This window comes from Gopherus flavomarginatus, chromosome 6, assembly GCF_025201925.1.
Source record: "Gopherus flavomarginatus isolate rGopFla2 chromosome 6, rGopFla2.mat.asm, whole genome shotgun sequence".
Lineage (NCBI taxonomy): Eukaryota > Metazoa > Chordata > Testudines > Testudinidae > Gopherus > Gopherus flavomarginatus.
In genome coordinates, this window is record NC_066622.1 from 116,128,849 (window position 1) to 116,148,568 (window position 19,720).

A 19,720-nucleotide genomic window follows, 5' to 3' on the forward strand; every position below is an offset into this window, starting at 1 on the left:
GCACCGACCCTGCAGGACTAAGTGCCAACTCCATGAGGAGCTGTTTCAATTGAAAGTCCCGCTCCTTCTTCGTCCTTGGTTTAAACGATTTGCAGATGCGGCACGTATCGGTAAGGTGGGATTCCCCTAGGCACTTGAGGCAGGAGTCGTGGGGATCCCCTATTGGCACTGGCTTTTGGCACGCCGAGCATGGTTTGAATCTTGGTGCCTTGGGCATGCGCCCGTACCGGGGTGGAGGAAAGGGGGCTAATCCCCGATCCCCTCTTAAACTATAAACACTAACTATAAATACAACAATTAATACTAACTATAACTACAAGAACTCAAACTATACAAACAATAAACAGCAAAGAACTACGAGTAGCTAGGGACGTGGAGATCAGCAAAGCCGCGCTCCACAGTTCCAACGACCGTCACGGGCGGTAAGAAGGAACTGAAGAGCTGTTGGGTCGGCAGGGATGTATATCCGGCGCCATAATGGCAACACTCCAGAGGGCGACCCAGCCGACCCACAGAGTGTTGCTAGGGTAAAAATCTTTCGACAAACGTGCACGTGGCGCACGCACACACCTAACTGGAATCGATATGAGCAAGCACTCGAAGAAGGCAACATTCCTCGTTGGAAGAGCGGGGCTTAGGACAGAGCACTGGGAGGAAAATGTCCTGTTCCACATGGCAGGCGGAGACCACCTTCGAGAGGACTGAGGGGTATGGGCAAAGCTGGACCTTGTCCTTGTGGAACTGTATATGAGCGTTCCGAGGTCAAGGCCCTGAGCTCCGAGACACGTCGGGCTGATGTGATAGATCCAAGGAATGCTACTTTCCATGACAAGTGAGACCAGGAACACGTGGCCAAAGGTTCAAAGGGAGGTCCCGTGAGACAGGATAACACTAGGTTTAGGTCCCTTTGTGGAACGGGGGGCCTAGCATATGGGAATGAACGGTCCAGGCCTCTTAGAAAGCGGGAGGTCATATGTGAGAAAACACTGATTGGCCCTGCGCCGGCAGGTGGAAGGCCAATATGAAAGCCAAAAGTACCCAGACAGAGGCAGGAGCTAGTCCTTGGGTCCTAAGGGACAGGAGGTAATCAAGGATAATCTGGAGCGGTGCAGACGATGGGGAGGTTCCCCGCTCCACCGCCCACCTAGAGAATCTGGACCACTTTTGCCAGGTACGTCTGCCATGTGGATGGCTTTCTGCTTTCCAGCAGGACTCGTTTGATGTCCTTTGAACACCTCCCCTCCTCCTCCTCATCTAACCACTGAGCAACCACGCTGTCAGGTGGAGCGCGGTTAGGTTGGGATGGAGGAGGTTCAGGCAAAGCGGTAGCCTGCGCAGGGGGGTGCTAGGAGGTGCAGGAGGCTCCCGTACCAGTGTTGTCGGGCCTAGTCTGGGGCTATGAGGATAACCCACGTCCTGTCTGTTTTTACTTTTTGTAGGATCTTGCCTATCAGGGGAAAAGGTGGGAAGGCACAGAAAAGCTGGCCTGACCACTTCAGGAGGAAGGTGTCCAAGATCACCCCCTTCCCCACTCCTCCCCTGGAGCAGAACTGGACAGCGCCAGTTCTGGTCAGTTGTAAAGAGGTCAAGCAAGGGAACTCTTCACTCTCGGAAGAGCTGGTGGGTGACCTCCAAGTGGAGTGACCACTTGTACTGGTGGGAGAAAACCCTGCTGAGGCGATCGGCTCGCACATTGCGGACGCCGGGTAGGTGGAAGGCTCACAGGAAGATATTGTGGGCTATACAGAATTCCCATAGGCTCAGGGCTTCCAGGCACAGGGCCGAGGAACAAGTCCCACCCTGCCTGTTGATGTACTATAGGTGTTCTCAAACTGGGGATTGTTGAGGTTATTACATGGGGGGTCGGGAGCTGTCAGCCTCCACCCCAAACCCTGCTTTGCCTCCAGCATTTTATAATGGTGTTAAACATATTTTAAAAAGTGTTTTTAATGTATATGGGGGGGTCACACTCAAAGGCTTGCTGTGTGAAAGGAGTCACCAGTACAAAAGTCTGAGACCCCCTGATGTAGTACATCGCAGTGGTGTTGTCTGTAAGGACTCTGACCACCTTCCCACAAGGTGCATGCTGAAAACTACGCACGCCAACTGTATTGCCCTGAGCTCTCTGGCATGTATGTGGAGGGATAAGTCCGAGGCCAAACATCTCCCTTGGGTTTGAATGTTCCCTATATGACCTTGTCCAGTCCATCCCGGGCCTGGGAGTACTGGGAGGCTAGCCAGAGCTGAAGGGGCTTCATTCTGAGCCTGGCAAGGTGGACCATGTATACCATGTGCCCGAAGATCTGAAGGCATGCTCTTGCCGTTGTCACAGGGAAGGCCGTGACCGAGGGAATGAGACCTTTGAGGGTCTTGAACCTGCCCAGAGGGAGAGAGGCTGTGGCCCTTAAGGAGTCCAGCAGCACCCCTATGAATTCTATGCACTGAACTGGGACTAATGTAGATTTGTTCTCGTTCATCATTAGGTCGAGATCTGCGCATGAGGACAGGAGCAGTTCCTCATGGGCCTGCATCTGGGACGGAGAGCTGCCTTTGAGAAGCCAATCGCTGAGGTATGGAAAGATCTGAACTCCATTCCGCTGGAGATAGCCACTACCACTGCCATGCACTTGGTGAAAATCCTGGGTGCCGTGGATAGACCAATAGGGAGGACTGTGAACTGGTAGTGATCCAACCCCACTAGGAACCTGAAGCAGCACCTGTGCCCCTCAAATATATGCATATGGAAATACGTGTCCTGAAGGTCCAGGACCGCGTACCAATCCCCTGGGTCCAGGGAAGGAATGATAGAGGCCAGGAACGCCATGCGGAACTTGGAGTGGACCATAAACTGGTTGAGCTCCCGTAGGTCCAGGATGGGCCTGAGCCCCCCTTTTGCCATTGGGATCAGGAAGTATCGGGAGACGCCTCTGCCCTGGAAGTGTACTGGTACTCTTTCCACCGCTCCCAGGTGGAGTAGACGCGCCACCTCCTGCCCTAGAAGGCAGGTATGCTCCGGCTCAATAGGGATGGGGGGGTGGTAAGGTGAGGGTGAAGTGAACTGCAACACGTAGCCCTTGGAAATGGTGTTGAGGACCCACTGGTCCAATGCTATATGGGACCACTCCACTCGGAAGGCAGACAATCAGTTGCAGAACATAAACTTTATTAATTGGGGGGTCTCCCTAGCAACAGTCCTGGTGCCCCCCCTGCAAATAGTCAAAACTGCTTCTTTCCCTGGCTCTTCCCTTTAGAGGGCCCAGGCCACGGAGCAGAGTGGGACTGATGTTGAGACAGACGCCTCTGGTCTCTCGGCATCTTGGACAGGGGCTCATATCTGCTCTGTGCAGGTAGAGCCGAAGTTTGCAGCCTGGGCTTGTCCTTAGCTGGCAGGATGTAGAGGCCCGAGGTTTGAATGGTGGTACAGGAATCCTTCATCATGTGCAGACAGATATCCGTTTGGTCCGCAAACAGCGCTTTCCCGTCAAAGGGCAGGTTGTGCATGAGGGACTGGGCCTCCACTGACAGCCCAGACAGGAGGAGCCACGACTCCCTGCGCATGGAAATGGCAGAAGCCATCGAGCGGGCTGCCGTATCAGCTGCGTCTGACACCGCCTGGAGGGTTGCTTTTGCCACTGCTGCCCCTTCCTCTACCAGAGCCTTGAAATCCTTTTTGTCCTGCTCACGGAGGAGAGGTTCAAACTTTGGTAGGGACCCTCATAAGTTAGTCATACCGGCTCAGTAGGACCTGACTGGCCACCCTGAGCTGGAAGCTTGCCAAAGAATAAACTTTCCTGTCAAAAGTATCCAATCTCCTGGCATCTTTATCCTTGGGGGTGGGTGCGGGCTGGCAGTGTCGTTCTTGGTGGTTTACCAATTCCACGACCAGAGAGTTAGGTGCTGGATGGGAATAGAGGCACTCATGGTTCTTAGCCGGCGCAAAGTACTTCCTCTCTGCCTTTTTGGAAACGGGGGCCAAGGAAGCAGGAGTTTGCCACAAGGTCACGGAAATGTTTGCTACTCCCTGGTGGAGAGGCAGTGCTACATGGCCTGGTGCCGAGGATGACAGCACATTGAAAAGGGAGTCCGATGGGCCCTCCGTCTCTTCAGTCTGGAGCTGGAGGTTGGAGGCCACCCTCTTAAGGAGGTCTTGATGCGCCCTCAAGTCCTCCTGTGGAATGGGTGGTGGTGCCATAATGGCATCATCTGGTGCAGAGCCGAGTCTTGGGAGGTAGGTCCCCCGGTCGGAGTCCAGGCACGGGGCCGCCAACTTGGGACCTGTTGACTTGTCCCTCTGCTGAGAAGGGGAAGCTGAAGGTGTCTGGGATGCTCCGGGCACTGAGGGGGTTCCCATCTGGGCGGGCATCTGCAGCCACGGTGCCCGTTGACACCACTGTTCTTGCCATGGTGCCCCTTGCCACTGACCAATTTGTGGGTGCAGTGCTGCCGTCTGGTCCAGCTGAGCTACACGACCTGGTGATGGGCAGCTAGTTGCCGATGCTGAGGTCACCGTCAAGAGCACAGTCTCATAGGAGCGGCGAGAGCAACGGTGCCTACAACGGTGCCTTCCGCAGGACCGGGACCTTGACAAGGTACCTGTCCGAAGTGCTGCTCCAGTACTCGCCTCAGCACCAGGAGCTACGATGTTATGGTGCCGGTGAATTGCAAGAGAAGTCCCGAGTACGATGCCTAGCAGAGCGGGAACTCGAGTGAGAGTGTCGACGTCAATGGCGGGATTAGCTGCAGGAGCTGCGATGTGAGGAAGAGTGTCTGCAGCGCTTGTCACGGTGCCTGAGACCAACACTGCACAGTGTGGAGGGGCCTCAAGATTTCCATTCGAGCGGCGAGCCGGTCAACCTGACTGGTGTAGAGGGCTGGCGTGAGCTGTGAGAAGACCACATGGAAGGAGGTAAGGATCAGTCCTCGGAGCGAGAGCTGCGCAGTGCCGGGGAGGTCTGATGAGCACCCAGTGGCGGCCTGCCTCAGGACCGACACCGGTGGTGCCCCAGTTATCAAGATATCTTGCGCAGCCTGTGCAGCCTCCGGCAATGGCATCCTCTCCGCAGGGGAGGCACGCGCGGATGGAACTGGGCTGCTCCACTCAACATGAGTCGGAGGCCTAGGGCCCAGGGGGGATTGAGGGCTGTCCGGCTCGGGACCAGCCTCACTCCTCTCCTTTTCTTGGCGCTGCTGTGAGATGGAAGTCTTCCCTTGCTTCTTGGAAGGGGAGTGGTGCCGGCTAATGGAGGGGACTTCACTACACACCGAAGATGCAGTGCTGGGCGCCGAGTCCGTTCGGCATGCCAGGGTAGGGGCCACCGCCGAATCCATCAGGAGAGCGCAAAGCCTGATGTCCCTCTCCTTCTTAATCTGCGGCTTGAATGACCTGGAGATCTTGCAGCGCTCACTCACATGAATTTCACCCAAGCAGCGAAGACATTCAGCGTGCAGATCACTGTTGGGCATAGAACGGCAACAGGAGTCGCATGACTTGAAGCCTGGGGCACAGGGCACGCCCCGAACCCACTCTAACTACTTGAAGAACTACGAAAAGTAACTGTACCACTAAGGTCAACTAGAGAAGCTGCAGCAAGCCTGAAGCAAGACGTTTCAACTACCTTCACTGGCGGCAAGAAGGAACTGAGGGTGGGGGGGAACGCGCAGCTCCCCTTATAGCGCAATATAGAGGCACCACTCCAGGGGTAGCAGCGATGCTCCCCCCAGTATGAGTACTGCTAGGGATAAACCTCCAGCATCAGTGCACGTGGCATGAATGCACACCTACTGTGGAATACACATGAGCAATCACTCGAATAAGAATAATAGTCTTTAGTTAGTGTGTACATATCTACATGGTCCTTGGATGCTGAAAACACTTGGATGATGTTAAATTAACTGCATACAAAACACAGAACAACACTCCTTTGAAAAGGAGGAGTTGGGGAAAGAGCAGCCTCATTGCTTTAAGATGCCCACTCTTTGTCCATTTAGTTCTGCAGGCTGTCTGGTGTTAGCAATCATGTACAATTGGACCTGCTGCAGAGCAAACAGCAGTCTTCCCCCACAAACTAGGGGACAACCAATATTCTAGGAGACCCATCATATATAAGAAATGCTTCCATAAGCCTGCTGGGTCATTTAGAGGAATGGGGGAATAACGCTGACACTGTGCTTGTGAGAAAAAATAGTAATTATACATAAATCTTGAGTTTTCCTAATATACTTATAACTAAAAGTATGCTTAAATCACAAAATAAAATCACATATCTAATTAACATTTACAAAATTTATTAACTCTTATAAAAATCTATTTGCATTTTTTGCAGTAGTCAATTTAAGCTGTTAAATCAGAATTCCCACATAATAGTTTTGCCAATAAAAACTTGTAGACTTTTTTAAAAGGATATTTACAGAACTTTCATGAAAAAATAAAACTTCAGTATCCCAAAATTACGCTAACTAGATAAGAACGTACAATTACATATGGGCAGATTCAGCAAAGTAATACAACTTCCAGACTGCTGAAATGATCATCAATGAAAGGAGGCATCAGTGTTGGCACACAAATTTTTTTGGTTGCTGTAATTTTTCACAAGCTCACAACAGTTTGGAAAGCAAATATATTTGGCTGAATTATGCCATTTAAAGAGGTATCTCTTCTACTTATACAAACAGATAAACATATCTCCATTATACCTAAATTCACGGAATGCTTTACAACTCTATCAAATCTAAGTACGTAAAAAAACTGCAAAATCAAATACTGAAAAAAATTCAAAACTGGCTCTACAACTATTAAGGAGGTTATTTTCTTGTTCTTGCACTTGTTCTTGTTTTCCTTTCTGTTCCTCCAGCACTCTGAATCATGCTTATACCACCTTGGCCAAGTTCTCCTTTAGTTTTGTTTCTTGTTTCTTTCTGCAGAGTTATACTTTCACCACACTCTGTAAAAAAAATATTAATTGTAAATTTGGATAATAAATCAAACTTTTGAGCTGAAATTCAAATATTCAGCTATGCTGTTTTAAAGAAAAATATCCCTAATAAATATATCCCAGAGACAATACCCAGGAAAACAAGAAACCAGTTATGAAAGCTACACTTTTGCACAACCAGCATCCTTTAAAATAGATCCCTGAAGGCTCACAGCTATTTCTGAAACCAGATTAACATTAATAAGTGCACTAAACCTAGTTATTTTTCTTATGTGCCATTTTGCAACCATGGTAGTCCATTCTGCACAAACGGACTTCAGATACTGTGGTTAGCTGTGATATATGCAGGGAAGCCTGTTGAATAAGCAGTCATGGACAATTTGATGATTGTACTAAAAGCCTATGGTGGAGCAGCAGATGACACTCATAAATCACCATAAATGTCCAAAGATAGTGCTGTGACATGGTGAATGCAGGCCACCATTCAGTAAGCACGCTGCCAACATTCCTGCTGCCTTGTGGGTTTAAGCCTTTTACTAAAGGCTAAGGTTCCAACCAAAATAACTGGCTGCACTTGATTCTTGGGGTCTTTGTCCAGTATTAGTCCCAAAGTTATACCATAAACCCAATTTGGTACTTTATTTTAGTGATTTTTTAGTTTTTACATACGAGTTAAAAAAAGACACCCAATAAAAATATTAAAGCAAAGGAAAACCCTGCATTAGAATATACAGCAGTGGTTTTGGGTCCACAAAGAGCAGGCAGGTCAGGCTCTTCATTGTAAAGAAAAGACTAGACACCTGCATAGGAATCTCAAATCCAGAGGAAACAGGTGCTGATCCCAGAACAAAGTCACTAATGGCACCAGAGATGGTAGCTACCGTCAAAAGTTGCTTGGTGGAAAGATGACCTCCAGCAGAAGAACATTGTCCAGAAGAAAGGAATCAGGTGCCTAGTGCAGCAGAAGATCAGGCACCAAAGCAAGCCTGTATAGCAGGAGCAGGAAGCAGGCAAGGGAACCAGACGGCAGGAGAAAAGATTGAGAAAAAGGAACAAGACAAAAGGGCAAATGTAAAGGGAAAAAAGGGGGAGGGTAGTATGAGCATGCGATTGGAGGATCAGACAGCAAAAGAGCATATGCAGGGGAAGAGGGGACCAGGCAGAGAAGAAGGATGAGAAGGAACATACATAAGTTGAAAAAGACGGTGATCTTTTACAATTGACAACTATCACATTGAAAACAGTTATCTAAATATTTTCCTAATATTTTTTCATGTTAACAATTGTAATTGAAACAGAGATGTTGTACAATTGCAAATAGATTGAGGGGAAGGTGATTCATAATACAAAAAATTTTGAGGACTTCAGATTTACAGTAACAAAGGTGCTAGGTGCTATACAAACATGTACTAAGTATCCCTGAGGCAACAAATTTTTAAGATTGAAGTATTGGGACCTACAGTAATGTAAATTTTATCACTTTTATTCACAACATAAAGTTACATGCAAGATCAGGGATAAACTTTCTTATCTAAAGCATGCAATAGTTTGCATTCACTCACCTTCAAAAATTAAACAATTACATTAGGTAACTGACAATAAATCATTGCCATACCTGATTTTAATTTTTTGGCTGCCTTTTCATCCTCGGGCAAGTGACGTTTTCCCCTGAGAGAAGTGGAACTAGCTGCATGAGATGTGAGATCAACCTGTTTCCTTCTGCCCTTTCTTGGTGGATTAGCTTTTGCCTCAGTTGTATTTTCCAAAGGCACATTTTGGTCTTCTTTAGGAACCTTCTCTTTACCATCACTTTCTGGCAAGCTGCTTTTTCCTCGGAGAGAAGTGGAACTAGCTGCCTGTGATGTGAGATCAACCTGTTTCCTTCTGCCCCTTTTTGATGCCTGGGAAGTAATATTTTCCAAAGGCACATTTTGGCCTTCTTTAGGAACCTTCTCTGGCAAGCTGCTTTTTCCTCGGAGAGAAGTGGAACTAGATGCCTGTGTTGTGAGATCAACTTGTTTCCTTCTGCCCCTTTTTGATGCCTGGGAAGTAATATTTTCCAAAGGCACATTTTGGTCTTCTTTCGGAACCTTCTCTTTACCATCATTTTCTGGCAAGTTGCTTTTTCCTCGGAGAGAAAAGGAAGTAGCTGTCTGTGTTGTGAGTTCAACCTGTTTCCTTCTGCCCTTTCTTGGTGGATTAGCTTTTGCCTCAGTAGTCTTTCCCAAAGGCACATTTTGGTCTTCTTTAGGACCATTCTCTTTACCATCATTTTCTGGCAAGCTGCTTTTTCCTCGGAGAGAAGTGGAACTAGCTGCCTGTGTTGTGAGCGCAACCTGTTTCCTTCTGCCCCTTTTTGATGCCTGGGATGTAATGTTTTCCAAAGGCACATTTTGGCCTTCTTTAGGAACCTTCCCTGGCAAGCTGCTTTTTCCTCGGAGAGAAGTGGAACGAGCTGCCTGTGTTGTGAGCTCAACCTGTTTCCTTCTGCCCTTTCTTGGTGAATTAGCTTTTGACTCGGTTGTATTTCCCAAAGGCACATTTTGGTCCTGTTTAGGACCCTTCTCTTCACCATCATTTTCTGGCAAGCTGCTTTTTCCTCGGAGAGATGTGGAACTAGCTGCCTGTGTTGTGAGCTCAACCTGTTTCCTTCTGCCCTTTCTTGGTGGATTAGCTTTTGCCTCAGTAGTATTTTCCAAAGGCACATTTTGGTCTTCTTTAGGGACCTTCTCTTTACCATCATTTTCTGGCAAGCTGCTTTTTCCTTGGAGAGAAGTGCAACTAGCAGCCTGAGATGTGAGAGAAACTTGGTTTCTTCTGCCCCTTCTTGATAGTTTCTCTTTTTTAGGTGAAATAATAGCTTCCAACGGCACATTTTCATCTCCTGGCAAGCTGAATTTTCGTCCAAAAGAAGTGGAATTAGCTGCCAGCACTTTATGATCAACCTGTTTCCTTCTGCCTCTTCTAGATGTATTCTCTTTCGCTGGGGAAGCAGTAGATTCCAAAGCTGCATCTTGGTCTTTTTTAGCAGCTTCTTTTTTGGCATCACTTTCTGGCAAGCTGTATTTTTCTCTAAGAGAAGTGGAACTAACTGCATGTGGTGAGAGATCAACCTCTTTCCTTCTGCCCCTTCTTGAGAGATTTTCATTTGCTTGAGAAGGAATGTTTTCTGAAGTCTCATTTTGGTCTTTATCATTACCTTCAGGTAAAATTTGTTTTCCTCTGAGAGAAGCAGAACTGGCTTCCTCAAGTTCAAAATGAACTTTTTTCCCTCTGTCCCTTCTTGGTATATTTTCATTTGCTTCTGTAGGATTATTTTCTAAAATCTCTATTTGTTTGGTTTCAGATGCTTCCTGTTTGCCATCACCTTTCCTTATACTCTTTCCATGTCTAAGAACAGTTTTCTCATCATCTTTAGGACCGTATACCATTGCAACAGTTGGATTGTTTGAGGCTTCCTTGGTTTTGGAACTTTGCACTGTCTGTAGAGATCCTAGGGAGTCTTTTGTAGAAATTGTCTCTGGTTCAGTTTCTGATATATTCTGTGGTATCATTTTTTCATTCTTGGCAAATTCACCTTCCTTAATGTCCAATATACCTTTTTGAAATCTCTTATTTCCACGTGTTTGATTAGTTTTTTGTATTGAATTCCTGTTTGCTTGCAAGCTATGAACATCAAGTGGTGCTTCATTTGTGTTTTCAAAATGTGACTTCTTTAACTTTAAGCTTTGACCTGTTTCTGCTTCCTTGTTTCCCTGAGATGCTTTGGTCTCATTTTTTATAGATTTGTGTGTTTTAACTACAGTTTCTTTTGATGTTTTCTTGGTTTCCTGGACACATCTTACATTTTCAGGTCCCATCTCTGTACATACGTTCTTTGTTTCCTCTAATTGCTTTCTTGATTTTACTCTCAAAGATTTTCTTCCTTTCATCTCTGTTACCATAATTTCAAGGGTTGGTTTATTGATTTCAGATTCTTTTACTGCAGCAGCCTCAATGATACTGTTGGCAAAATCCTTTTTATCTGTTTGTATGCACTTTTCTGTTTCTGCTCTACAAGGGTTCCTTCTTGTCTGTCTTTGGGGTTTTTCTTTTGCATCATCTGTAAATCCCTGTTTGTTATCTTCAGTTTTCCCTCTTCTGGTTCTTTTAGCTGGAACTAATAATTCTAGCATTTCTAATTTTTTCTCCCCTGTAGACCTCTTCCTAACTGACAGAGCCACCTTTTCATTATTTTTTACACTATCTTGATCAGACTTATCTTCAAGTGCTATAAGCCCTGTTTGCAGAGGGTGCCCTCTTACATTTTTACTGCTACTAGATACATTTGCTGTCTTCAGACTTTGATCATTTTCCATTATTAAAATATGATTTGTGACAGACTGATGCACAGTCTGCAAATTCTGTTTCATACTTGTAGTTTCTCTTTGTAGCACTAAAGAATCTTTATCATGAGACTCAAGACTCCTTTTATCTCTTCTGGAGCTATGAAAAGTTCCATTTATTTCTACTGAGGAAACAGCTTCCTTATTTTTGTCAAGTTGTTTGTGAACATGAATTTTTGAAATAATTTCTTCTTGCATACACTGATTGGTTCTCTTTTTTCTTCCTAGATTTTTAACTACAGAAGTGAAAGCAACAGCCTCTTCCTTCTGGTCTTCAATCCTCTCTTTCATCAGAACTGGTAATTCTAGTACATTTACATTCTTCTTTAGATTTTCTTCACATTCTCTTAGCGACAAGGGGTTCTCTTTTATTTCTATTTTCTGCTGTTTTGCCCTTGCAGATTTTTTGTCTTTACTGGACAAATCGATAGATTCCTGGATAAGATTTAATTGTGGGGCAACAGAATTTTCAAAAAGCAATTCTTTATCATCACTATCTTTCAAATCTTGGTTTAATTCTCTTTGCAATTGCATAGCTGGTTCCTGAACTGGATCTATTTTGGCAAGTAAAAGAGAGATTACTGAATTTGAGAGATTATGGCTCTCTGTCTGAGAGCTATCACTCATTTTTTCTTTTTCAATATTTTCTATATTTTTCACAATTTCTGACGCCTTAGGTGAAATACATGCATGTTCAAGGCTTTCTTGCAATTCTTGTTCATTTTTAATGTTTCTATTCCTTGATCTCACAAATGGGAGTGATGTTTTTTCAAGTGAATCTTCCATTTTTTTCTCTCGCTTCAGTTCTCTTTCATAATTTCCTCTGGATTCTAAAATAAGTAACATTTTTCATTAAAAACACAGAACAAAAGGATCAAGAATAAAATTAGTAAAATAACTGCACAACATGCCTGATGAAAATTACCTCTAAGCTTAGGATAGGACTATTTGATTCTATTAAAATGGTAAGTTAACGTATATTTAATATTCTAAATAAGATATCTGAGTGACTTCTACAGATTCAACAATGAATGCTTTTTGATTACACAGGAAAAGGAAACAAATGTTATTTTATTGGTTGGGATACGCATATTTTAGAATGAGAGAAACTTGAATACATTTGATACTTTAGATATGATTATTTCATGACTGTTTAATAACCATTGATAAAGGATATAATTACTGTTACTACGATGATTCAGGGAATCTGTCTCTGTACAACTTATGAATTCTGATCGATTTTATGGATTCTATGTATAAAATTCTCTCATCCATTAAATCAGCCATTGGCTGACAATGACATTGTCATATACCACACATTGGTGGAAGGCTTCTCACACACAGAAAAATCAAAAGAAGTCCTTAACATTTAATGATTGTGCTCTGGAAGGACAATGGGTATACTAAAGAGGGTGCTTGGGCTGTAAGAATCCAGTAATTCCAGGTGGTCTGCAGGGAGGCTGGTTGCAGCAGTGGAAATTCTCTAGCAGGACAGGAGAGGTGTTAGAACTGGCTTTTAAAAATGGTGAGCAGGAGCAGCTCTAGGTACTTTACCATCCCAAGCACAGCAGGCAGGCTGCCTTCGGCGGCTTGCCTGCGGGAGGTCCCAGGTCCCGCGGATTTGGCAGCACACCTGAGGGAGGTCTGCCGAAGCCGCAGGACCAGCGGATCATCTGCAGGCATGCCACCGAAGGCAACCTGCTTGTCGCCCTCACGGCGACCGGCAGAGTGCTCCCCGTGACTTGCCGCCCCAGGCACACGCTTGGCATGCTGGTGCCTGGAGCTGCCCCTGACAGTGAGGCTGGGAGATTCATTCTGGGACATGTTTCCACAGCTAGAGAGAACCTTTCAACCCTCTGACCAGCCCAAGTTGATGAGAGTTTGCTGCAAAGAGTCAGAGAGGAGAATCCATAACCAGAAAGAGAAGGCTGAGCTGGAAGAAAGGTGACCTGGGATCCCAATGATACGCAGCACAAAATCCTGTTAATCTCATTTGTATATATTTAGCAAAATCTACATTAAGGCAATATTAAAGCTACATACAAAAACCAAAAAGTCACGAAATGTGGAAGTTGATCCTGCATTAAGGAAAGGGTACCGCTGTATTTAGTACAAATAAGAAAATAACAGCTAAATGCACAAGGTAGTGTAGGGTGATTCAATAGATAACATTCTTACCTGCAACTCAGTTCTGAGCCAACATAGTGTTAACGGAATAATATGCTTTTGGAAGTCTTTCAAAAGAGATTTAATTTTAAGTGAAGTTTAACAGCAGTATTTTCGTGCTGGTGGATCTACAAATGTTACTATCAGCATACTACGTTCTTAAATTCCAATTCCCAGCAGCAAGTATTCAAAATTATCACTGCACAAACTAAATTCAGTATTTTCTGTGTTATCTGGCATTTCCAAAAACACACATATTTAAGATACATTATAAATAATAGCGTTAAAAATGCTCACATTTGTACTTACCATGTTCACTTTTAGGATCAATATGAAGAGAATTATTTTCTTGCATGAGATCCGTAACTTTGACCTAACAAAATTAAATAGTAATCAATAAATCTGTGGCTGTCAGGGCTAAGGACAAGAAGGAGATTTTAAGTATATTAAGAAGAAAAGAAATGCTAATAATGGTATAGACCTCCTACTAGAAGGAGATGTTAAAACAGTTAATGATGCAAAAAAGGCAGGAAGTATTAACATTTCTGTTTTATATTTGAAAAGAAGCAGGACAATATACTTTTCATCACATAAGGATGATGAGCTACTTTCCAGCCCATTACTAACTAAGGGAGGATGTTAAAAAACCATCTGCTATGACTAAATATTTTTAAATTGGCAGGCTCTGGTAACTTGCACTCAAGAGCCCTAGAAGGCTTAGCTCAGAAGATCTCTGGCCTGCTCATGATAATTGTTAATAAATCTTGAAATAGCAGGTAAATGCCATAAGTCCAGAAGAGTGGTCATGTGCCAATATTTAAAAAGGACAGGCGGGATGACCCAGGTAATTATAGGCTGGTTAGTCTTACATCAAACCCAGGCAAAATAACTGAAAAACTGAAATGAGATTCAACTGATAAAGAATTAAACGATAGAAATACAACTAATTCCAGTAAACATGATTGTATGGAAAACAGATCTTGTCAAACAAACCTGATTTAATCCACTTTTGAGATTACAAGTTTGGTTGAGAAAGGTAATTGTTTAGATACTTAAGAATTTTGTAAGGCATTTTTGATTTAGTATCATTCAACATTCTGATTAAAAAAATAGCACTATACAATATCAATAAAGCACATTAAATAGAATAAGAACCAGCTGACAGATCTTTAAAAAAAAAAAAAAGTAGTGGTCAATGGAGAATTGTTAGCAAATGGTGGTATTTACAGCAGGATTCTGCAGGGATTGGTGGTAGGCCTGGTGTTATTCAACATTTTCATCAATGATCTAGAATTAAATATACAATCACTGCTGATAAAACTGACATATGACACAGACTGACTGAGTGATAAATAACAAGCAGGACAGGGTTGACATCATAGAGAGTGGTCTTGATCACCTGGTAAACTGGTCCCATTCAAACACAATATATTTTAATGCAGCCAAATGGAAAGTTTTACACATCTAGAAAACAAGCAATGCAGGCTGTATCTACAGAATGGGGGGATTGTATCATGGAAAGCAGTAATTCTGAAAAGGATTTAGGAGGTCAGAGAGGAAAGGCAAAACAACATGCGTTCTCAGTACACTGTGGCAAAAAGGGCTACTGTGATCCTTAAACATATGAACAGGGGAATAGTGAGCAAGAGTTGGGAAATGATCTTACCTCTGTAGAAAGCATTGGTGAAGCCCATACTGGGAAACCACATACAATTTTGATGTCCATGTTTTTAAAATGTTAAAAAATTGGAAAGGGTGCAGTGAGAGATTTAAAGAGCTCAATCTGCTTAGTTTATAAAAAATGGTTGAAAGCCAATTTGATTACAGTACGTTCTCAGAAAGAAAATTTCAAGTACTAAAGAACTCTAATCTAGCAAAGAAAGACATAAGAATCATCAGTGGCTGGAAGCTGAAGCCAGACAAATCCAAGTTAGAAATAATGCGTAAATTTTAATAATGAAAGCAATTAACAACCACAGGCACAAGCTACCAAGGGAACTGATGGGATTCTAATTAGAAGATATCAAGAGATGGAGAATCCACCACTGCACCTGTGTTGTGCTCAATAACTTATTGAGCATTATTTCTGGAACACATACATCAGCCAAATAAGTTATTGAGCTCAACACAGGGGTAAACTGGATGACATTTTATAGCCAGGAAGGCAGTATAGATCATCTTATGGTATCCTCTAGTCTTAACATTTATGAATTTGACTAAAATTAAAATTATCAAAATAACATAACAAGATCTTTTACCTTAATTTCCTTTGGTGTATCAAACATTTCTTTAACACCAGCATAATCCAGTTCAGAATTTGAATATTTTAGTTTAGGCTCAGCCATAAGTTTTTGCAGTCCCACAAAGTCATCAACAGGTAGATATTTTTCCCTTGGTGTCCTTAGTAGTCTGCTGATACCAAACATGTCTTCTACTGGTTCAACTCTTTCATTTGATGTCTTCAATAGCTTTTTGATTCCTACCGTATCTTCTGATTGGATTCTCTGCTTAGATGTTTTCATATGGCTGATCCCTATCATGTCTTCTACTGGCTGACATTTCTGCTTTCGTGTTCTCTTCATAAAACGAACTCCCACCAGATCATTTACTGCTTGCTTTTTTTGTGCTGGAGTCTTTAGTAATCTTTTTAAGGCAATTTCATCTGTAAGAGGTTCCATCTTCTGCTCTGGAGTCCTCAAGAGCCTTTTGATGCCTGAGAGAGCCTCAATGGGTTCGGTCTTTTGCTTTGGAGTCCTCAAAAGTCTTTTGACGCCCGAGAGAGCCTCGACGGGTTCGCTCTTTTGCTTTGGAGTCCTCAAGAGCCTTTTGACGCCTGAGAGAGCCTCGATGGGTTCCATCTTTTGCTTTGGAGTCCTCAAGAGCCTTTTGACGCCTGAGAGGGCCTCGACGGGTTCCATCTTTTGCTTTGGAGTCCTCAAGAGCCTTTTGACGCCTGAGAGGGCCTCGACGGGTTCCATCTTTTGCTTTGGAGTCTTCACAAGCCTTTTAGCTCCCACTCTCATCTCAGTTGCATGCTTTTCTGGCATTACTAACGGATTATTCATTTCCACCTTCTTTTCCAGTACAGTTCTCTCTTTTTTAGGAGTCTGCTTTAACTTAACAGCCACAAAAGCAGAATTTGGAGACTTCTCCACTCTCAGGAAGCAAGATACAACATCTTGACAATCTTTTCTCTGTTGTGACATGCCTGAGGTACTTAATGGTGATATTACCATCTCTCCTGTAATAAAATTAGGTTTATGTAATTCTAAAGGAAATTTAAGCAAGGAAGCCGAGTATGCAAATTGCTAAAGTAGTATCAGGCATGCAAAGATTCTGCCCCTCCCACAAAAATCTAGTCTTATTTAAACAAGTAACTTGGTAATTAACAATGAAAAATAACACGAAGGCACTGCACTCATTTTAAAGTAAGTTTTTAATTGAATTGAATAGAAAAATGAATATAACTAGTGTTCTTTCTGTTATTTAATCCAATATTAAGTTAAATTTCTTGTATACTGTCCCTAAATTTTAAACATGCTGCAAACTTTGTTTTGAAAATGCATAACATACAGTAACTCCTCATGTAACACTGTCTCACTTAATGTTGTTTCAATGTTATGTCCCTGCTCAATTAAGGAACATGCTTGTTTAAAGTTGTGCAATGCTCCCTTATAATGTTGTTTGGCTGCCTGCTTGTAAGATTCTGTGGAAAAGCAGCAACTTTACAAGGGAGAATTGCACAAATTCTACTTCTCCACCTCCTCCTAGTGCTTCCCCCACCGCCAAACAGCTGCTTGGCGGCGCTTAGGACTTTCTGGGAGGGAGGGGCAGGAGCGGGGAAGAGCCATGTCTCTGATCCTCCTCCTCACTCCCAGAAAGTCCTAGGGTTAGCAGTGCTTAGCATTTTCTGGGAGGGAGGGGGAGGAGTGGAGACGCGGCGCTTCCCTGCTCCTCCCTGTCCGTCCCAGCACTTCGCGCTTAGGACTTTCTGGGAGGGAGGGGCAGGAGCGGGGAAGCGCTTAGGACTTTGTGTGGGGAGGGAGGGATGTGGCGTGCTTCAGAGAGGAGGTGGAGTAGGGGTGGAAAGAGGTGGGCCTGAAGTGGAGCAGGGACAGGAAGAGGCAGGCCTGGAGCATTCCCAGCAAAATCTGAGCCTGCTCTCCGGAGAAGCTGCCGCTGCTGCTGCAAAGTTGCTTCCTAGCATCCTTGCCTGCAGTAGGCTGTGCCTGTGTGGGGTAAGCCAGCGGCACTTCCCAACCACAGTACAATAGAGTACTGTACAGTATACAGTATAATGCCTTTTGTCTGCCCCCCAAAAATTTCATTGGAACCTAACCCCCCACATCTACATTAAATCTTATGGGACAATCGGATTCGTTTAACATTGTTTCACTTAAAGTTGCATTTTTCAGGAATGTAACTACAACGTTAAGTGAGGAGTTACTATAAAAGCATCAGGTGGAAGCTGATTTTTTGGCATAAGCGGACATTTGGCATTTTTGGCACTGGAAAAGGCATGGGGAACAAAAAAATCTTGTGCAAGATAAGCACATTAAAAGTGACCAGTAAGGCAGTAGAAGTTGATACTGAAATTTGCTTCACTTCGAACTGCTATTATTTGTCTGTCTGTAGACTCAGAAAACCAATTGTCAAGTTCATATATGAAATATTGTTTGAAAGGTTTTTGTTGTTAACCACAGTTATAATAATAATAATAATAATAATAATAATAATAGGTGATATACCAATCTCCTAGAACTGGATGGGACCTTGCAGGTCATCAAGTCCAGCCCCCTGCCTTCACTAGCAGGACCAATCTTTGCCCCAGATCCCTAAGTGGCCCCCTCAAAGATTGAACTCTCAACCCTGGGTTTAGCAGGCCAATGCTCAAACCACAGAGCAGTTGTATCTACACTAGATTTTCTCTACAATTTTTTCAAGGTTGTTAACACAAGTAGCTATAACATAGGAAGGTACTGGATCAGTAGAGCCCTGCATGGATACTAATTTATATCTGCAGATGAGGATATCCGTGGATATAAATTGGTATCTGCAGGACCGCAATGATCTCCTGGGAACCACAGTGGCAGAAGGAGCAGAACATAGGGCTGCTGCTGCCAGGAGCTAGCATCCTTTGCTGGCAGCTCCTCCGGTGAGGCTCTACTGCCCCAATCCCTTCCATGCAGCTGTCTGCATCTCCTGTCTGGGGACGTGTGCAACACTTGAACACAAGAGCATGACCAGGGACACCTGCTGGTGGGCCTGATGCCCACCCCAATTGGCAAGGTTGGGGGCAGTACAGCCACACTGAAATTGTGTTGTAAAATTGAAGTGGTCACTGTCCCCTTGTCTACCCTATATCTCCCACCATTGCTATTACTAGGGTAGAGAGCTGCACGGTGGTACTGACAGTGGAGAGTTTTAGGGAAAGAAGTCAAGTATAGACAAGCCCTGCAAGAGAAATCTTAAAACAAACCAATCAACCTTGGATTTATTCTATAACACAATTTTGCAGCAAATTTAGTACTTGTGGAATACACAGTGCTCTTAATATAACCGTTTACTTTATTTATATATATTAAGCGTTCTTCTCACCAGAAAGCTGTAGAATGGAGGTTTTATATATGTATTCCAAATTCTCAAGTAAATGGAAATGCAATTCTAAAGTTTTGGTATATTATAGGATTTATTCTTGAATTCTACCTATGAAGAACTATATTAAGGTAATTCTTGCTAAACTGTGAAGAAACGAGATCTCATTTGATCTCTCTGGGACAATATTAGCTTTGATCCTTATGGCAACCCAATGACTAGTACCAAGAGTTACAACAGAAAGGAAGGAAACCCTACCAAAGAAGTGCGGGGAAGTTAGGAAGGTGCCTACTGAGTATCATCCTTCCACCTTGGATGGCTTTTGACTTCTCATGCTGGGCTTCACCTTTTCCATCACCACCACCCTCACCCTATCTTAAAACACAAGCATTGGGCTTAGTTGTGTCTGCATTCAACAATTCATTGCATTTTGTTGAAGCTTACCAACTCTTCAAAGCTTTAAACCCATTTTGTACAACCATACATGCTTCAACATTCTGAAAGCACCATACTCCATAGGACAATAATTTAATGAAGAAGTGGATCATCCCAGTTCAGAAATAGTTGGGACTACAAATACATCTTTTAAGATAGAAAGCAGCATTCAACCACCTATCTCAGAATTACCTCGAACTGCCACCT

At 43.8% G+C, this 19,720-nt stretch overlaps 1 protein-coding gene across 14 annotated transcripts in view; it reads right to left on the minus strand.

The window, feature by feature from the left end:
* Positions 1 to 6,268: 6,268 nt before the first annotated feature.
* MKI67 (marker of proliferation Ki-67) overlaps positions 6,269 to 19,720 on the minus strand; it is a 37,094-nt gene continuing 23,642 nt past the window's right edge. Inside the window, exons 14-19 of one of the 14 annotated variants that reach the window (XM_050959256.1) lie at positions 15,742 to 16,724; positions 13,793 to 13,856; positions 9,659 to 12,147; positions 9,269 to 9,343; positions 8,548 to 8,806; positions 6,269 to 6,941 (exon numbers count right to left, since the gene is read on the minus strand). In XM_050959256.1, the coding sequence (XP_050815213.1) occupies positions 6,802 to 6,941; positions 8,548 to 8,806; positions 9,269 to 9,343; positions 9,659 to 12,147; positions 13,793 to 13,856; positions 15,742 to 16,724 (4,010 nt within the window). In that variant the 3' untranslated portion in view covers positions 6,269 to 6,801. Of the gene's footprint in view, positions 6,942 to 8,547; positions 12,148 to 13,792; positions 13,857 to 15,741; positions 16,725 to 19,720 lie in introns of all 14 variants that reach the window. The other 13 variants (XM_050959254.1, XM_050959251.1, XM_050959246.1 and 10 more) reach the window with 13 other exon arrangements.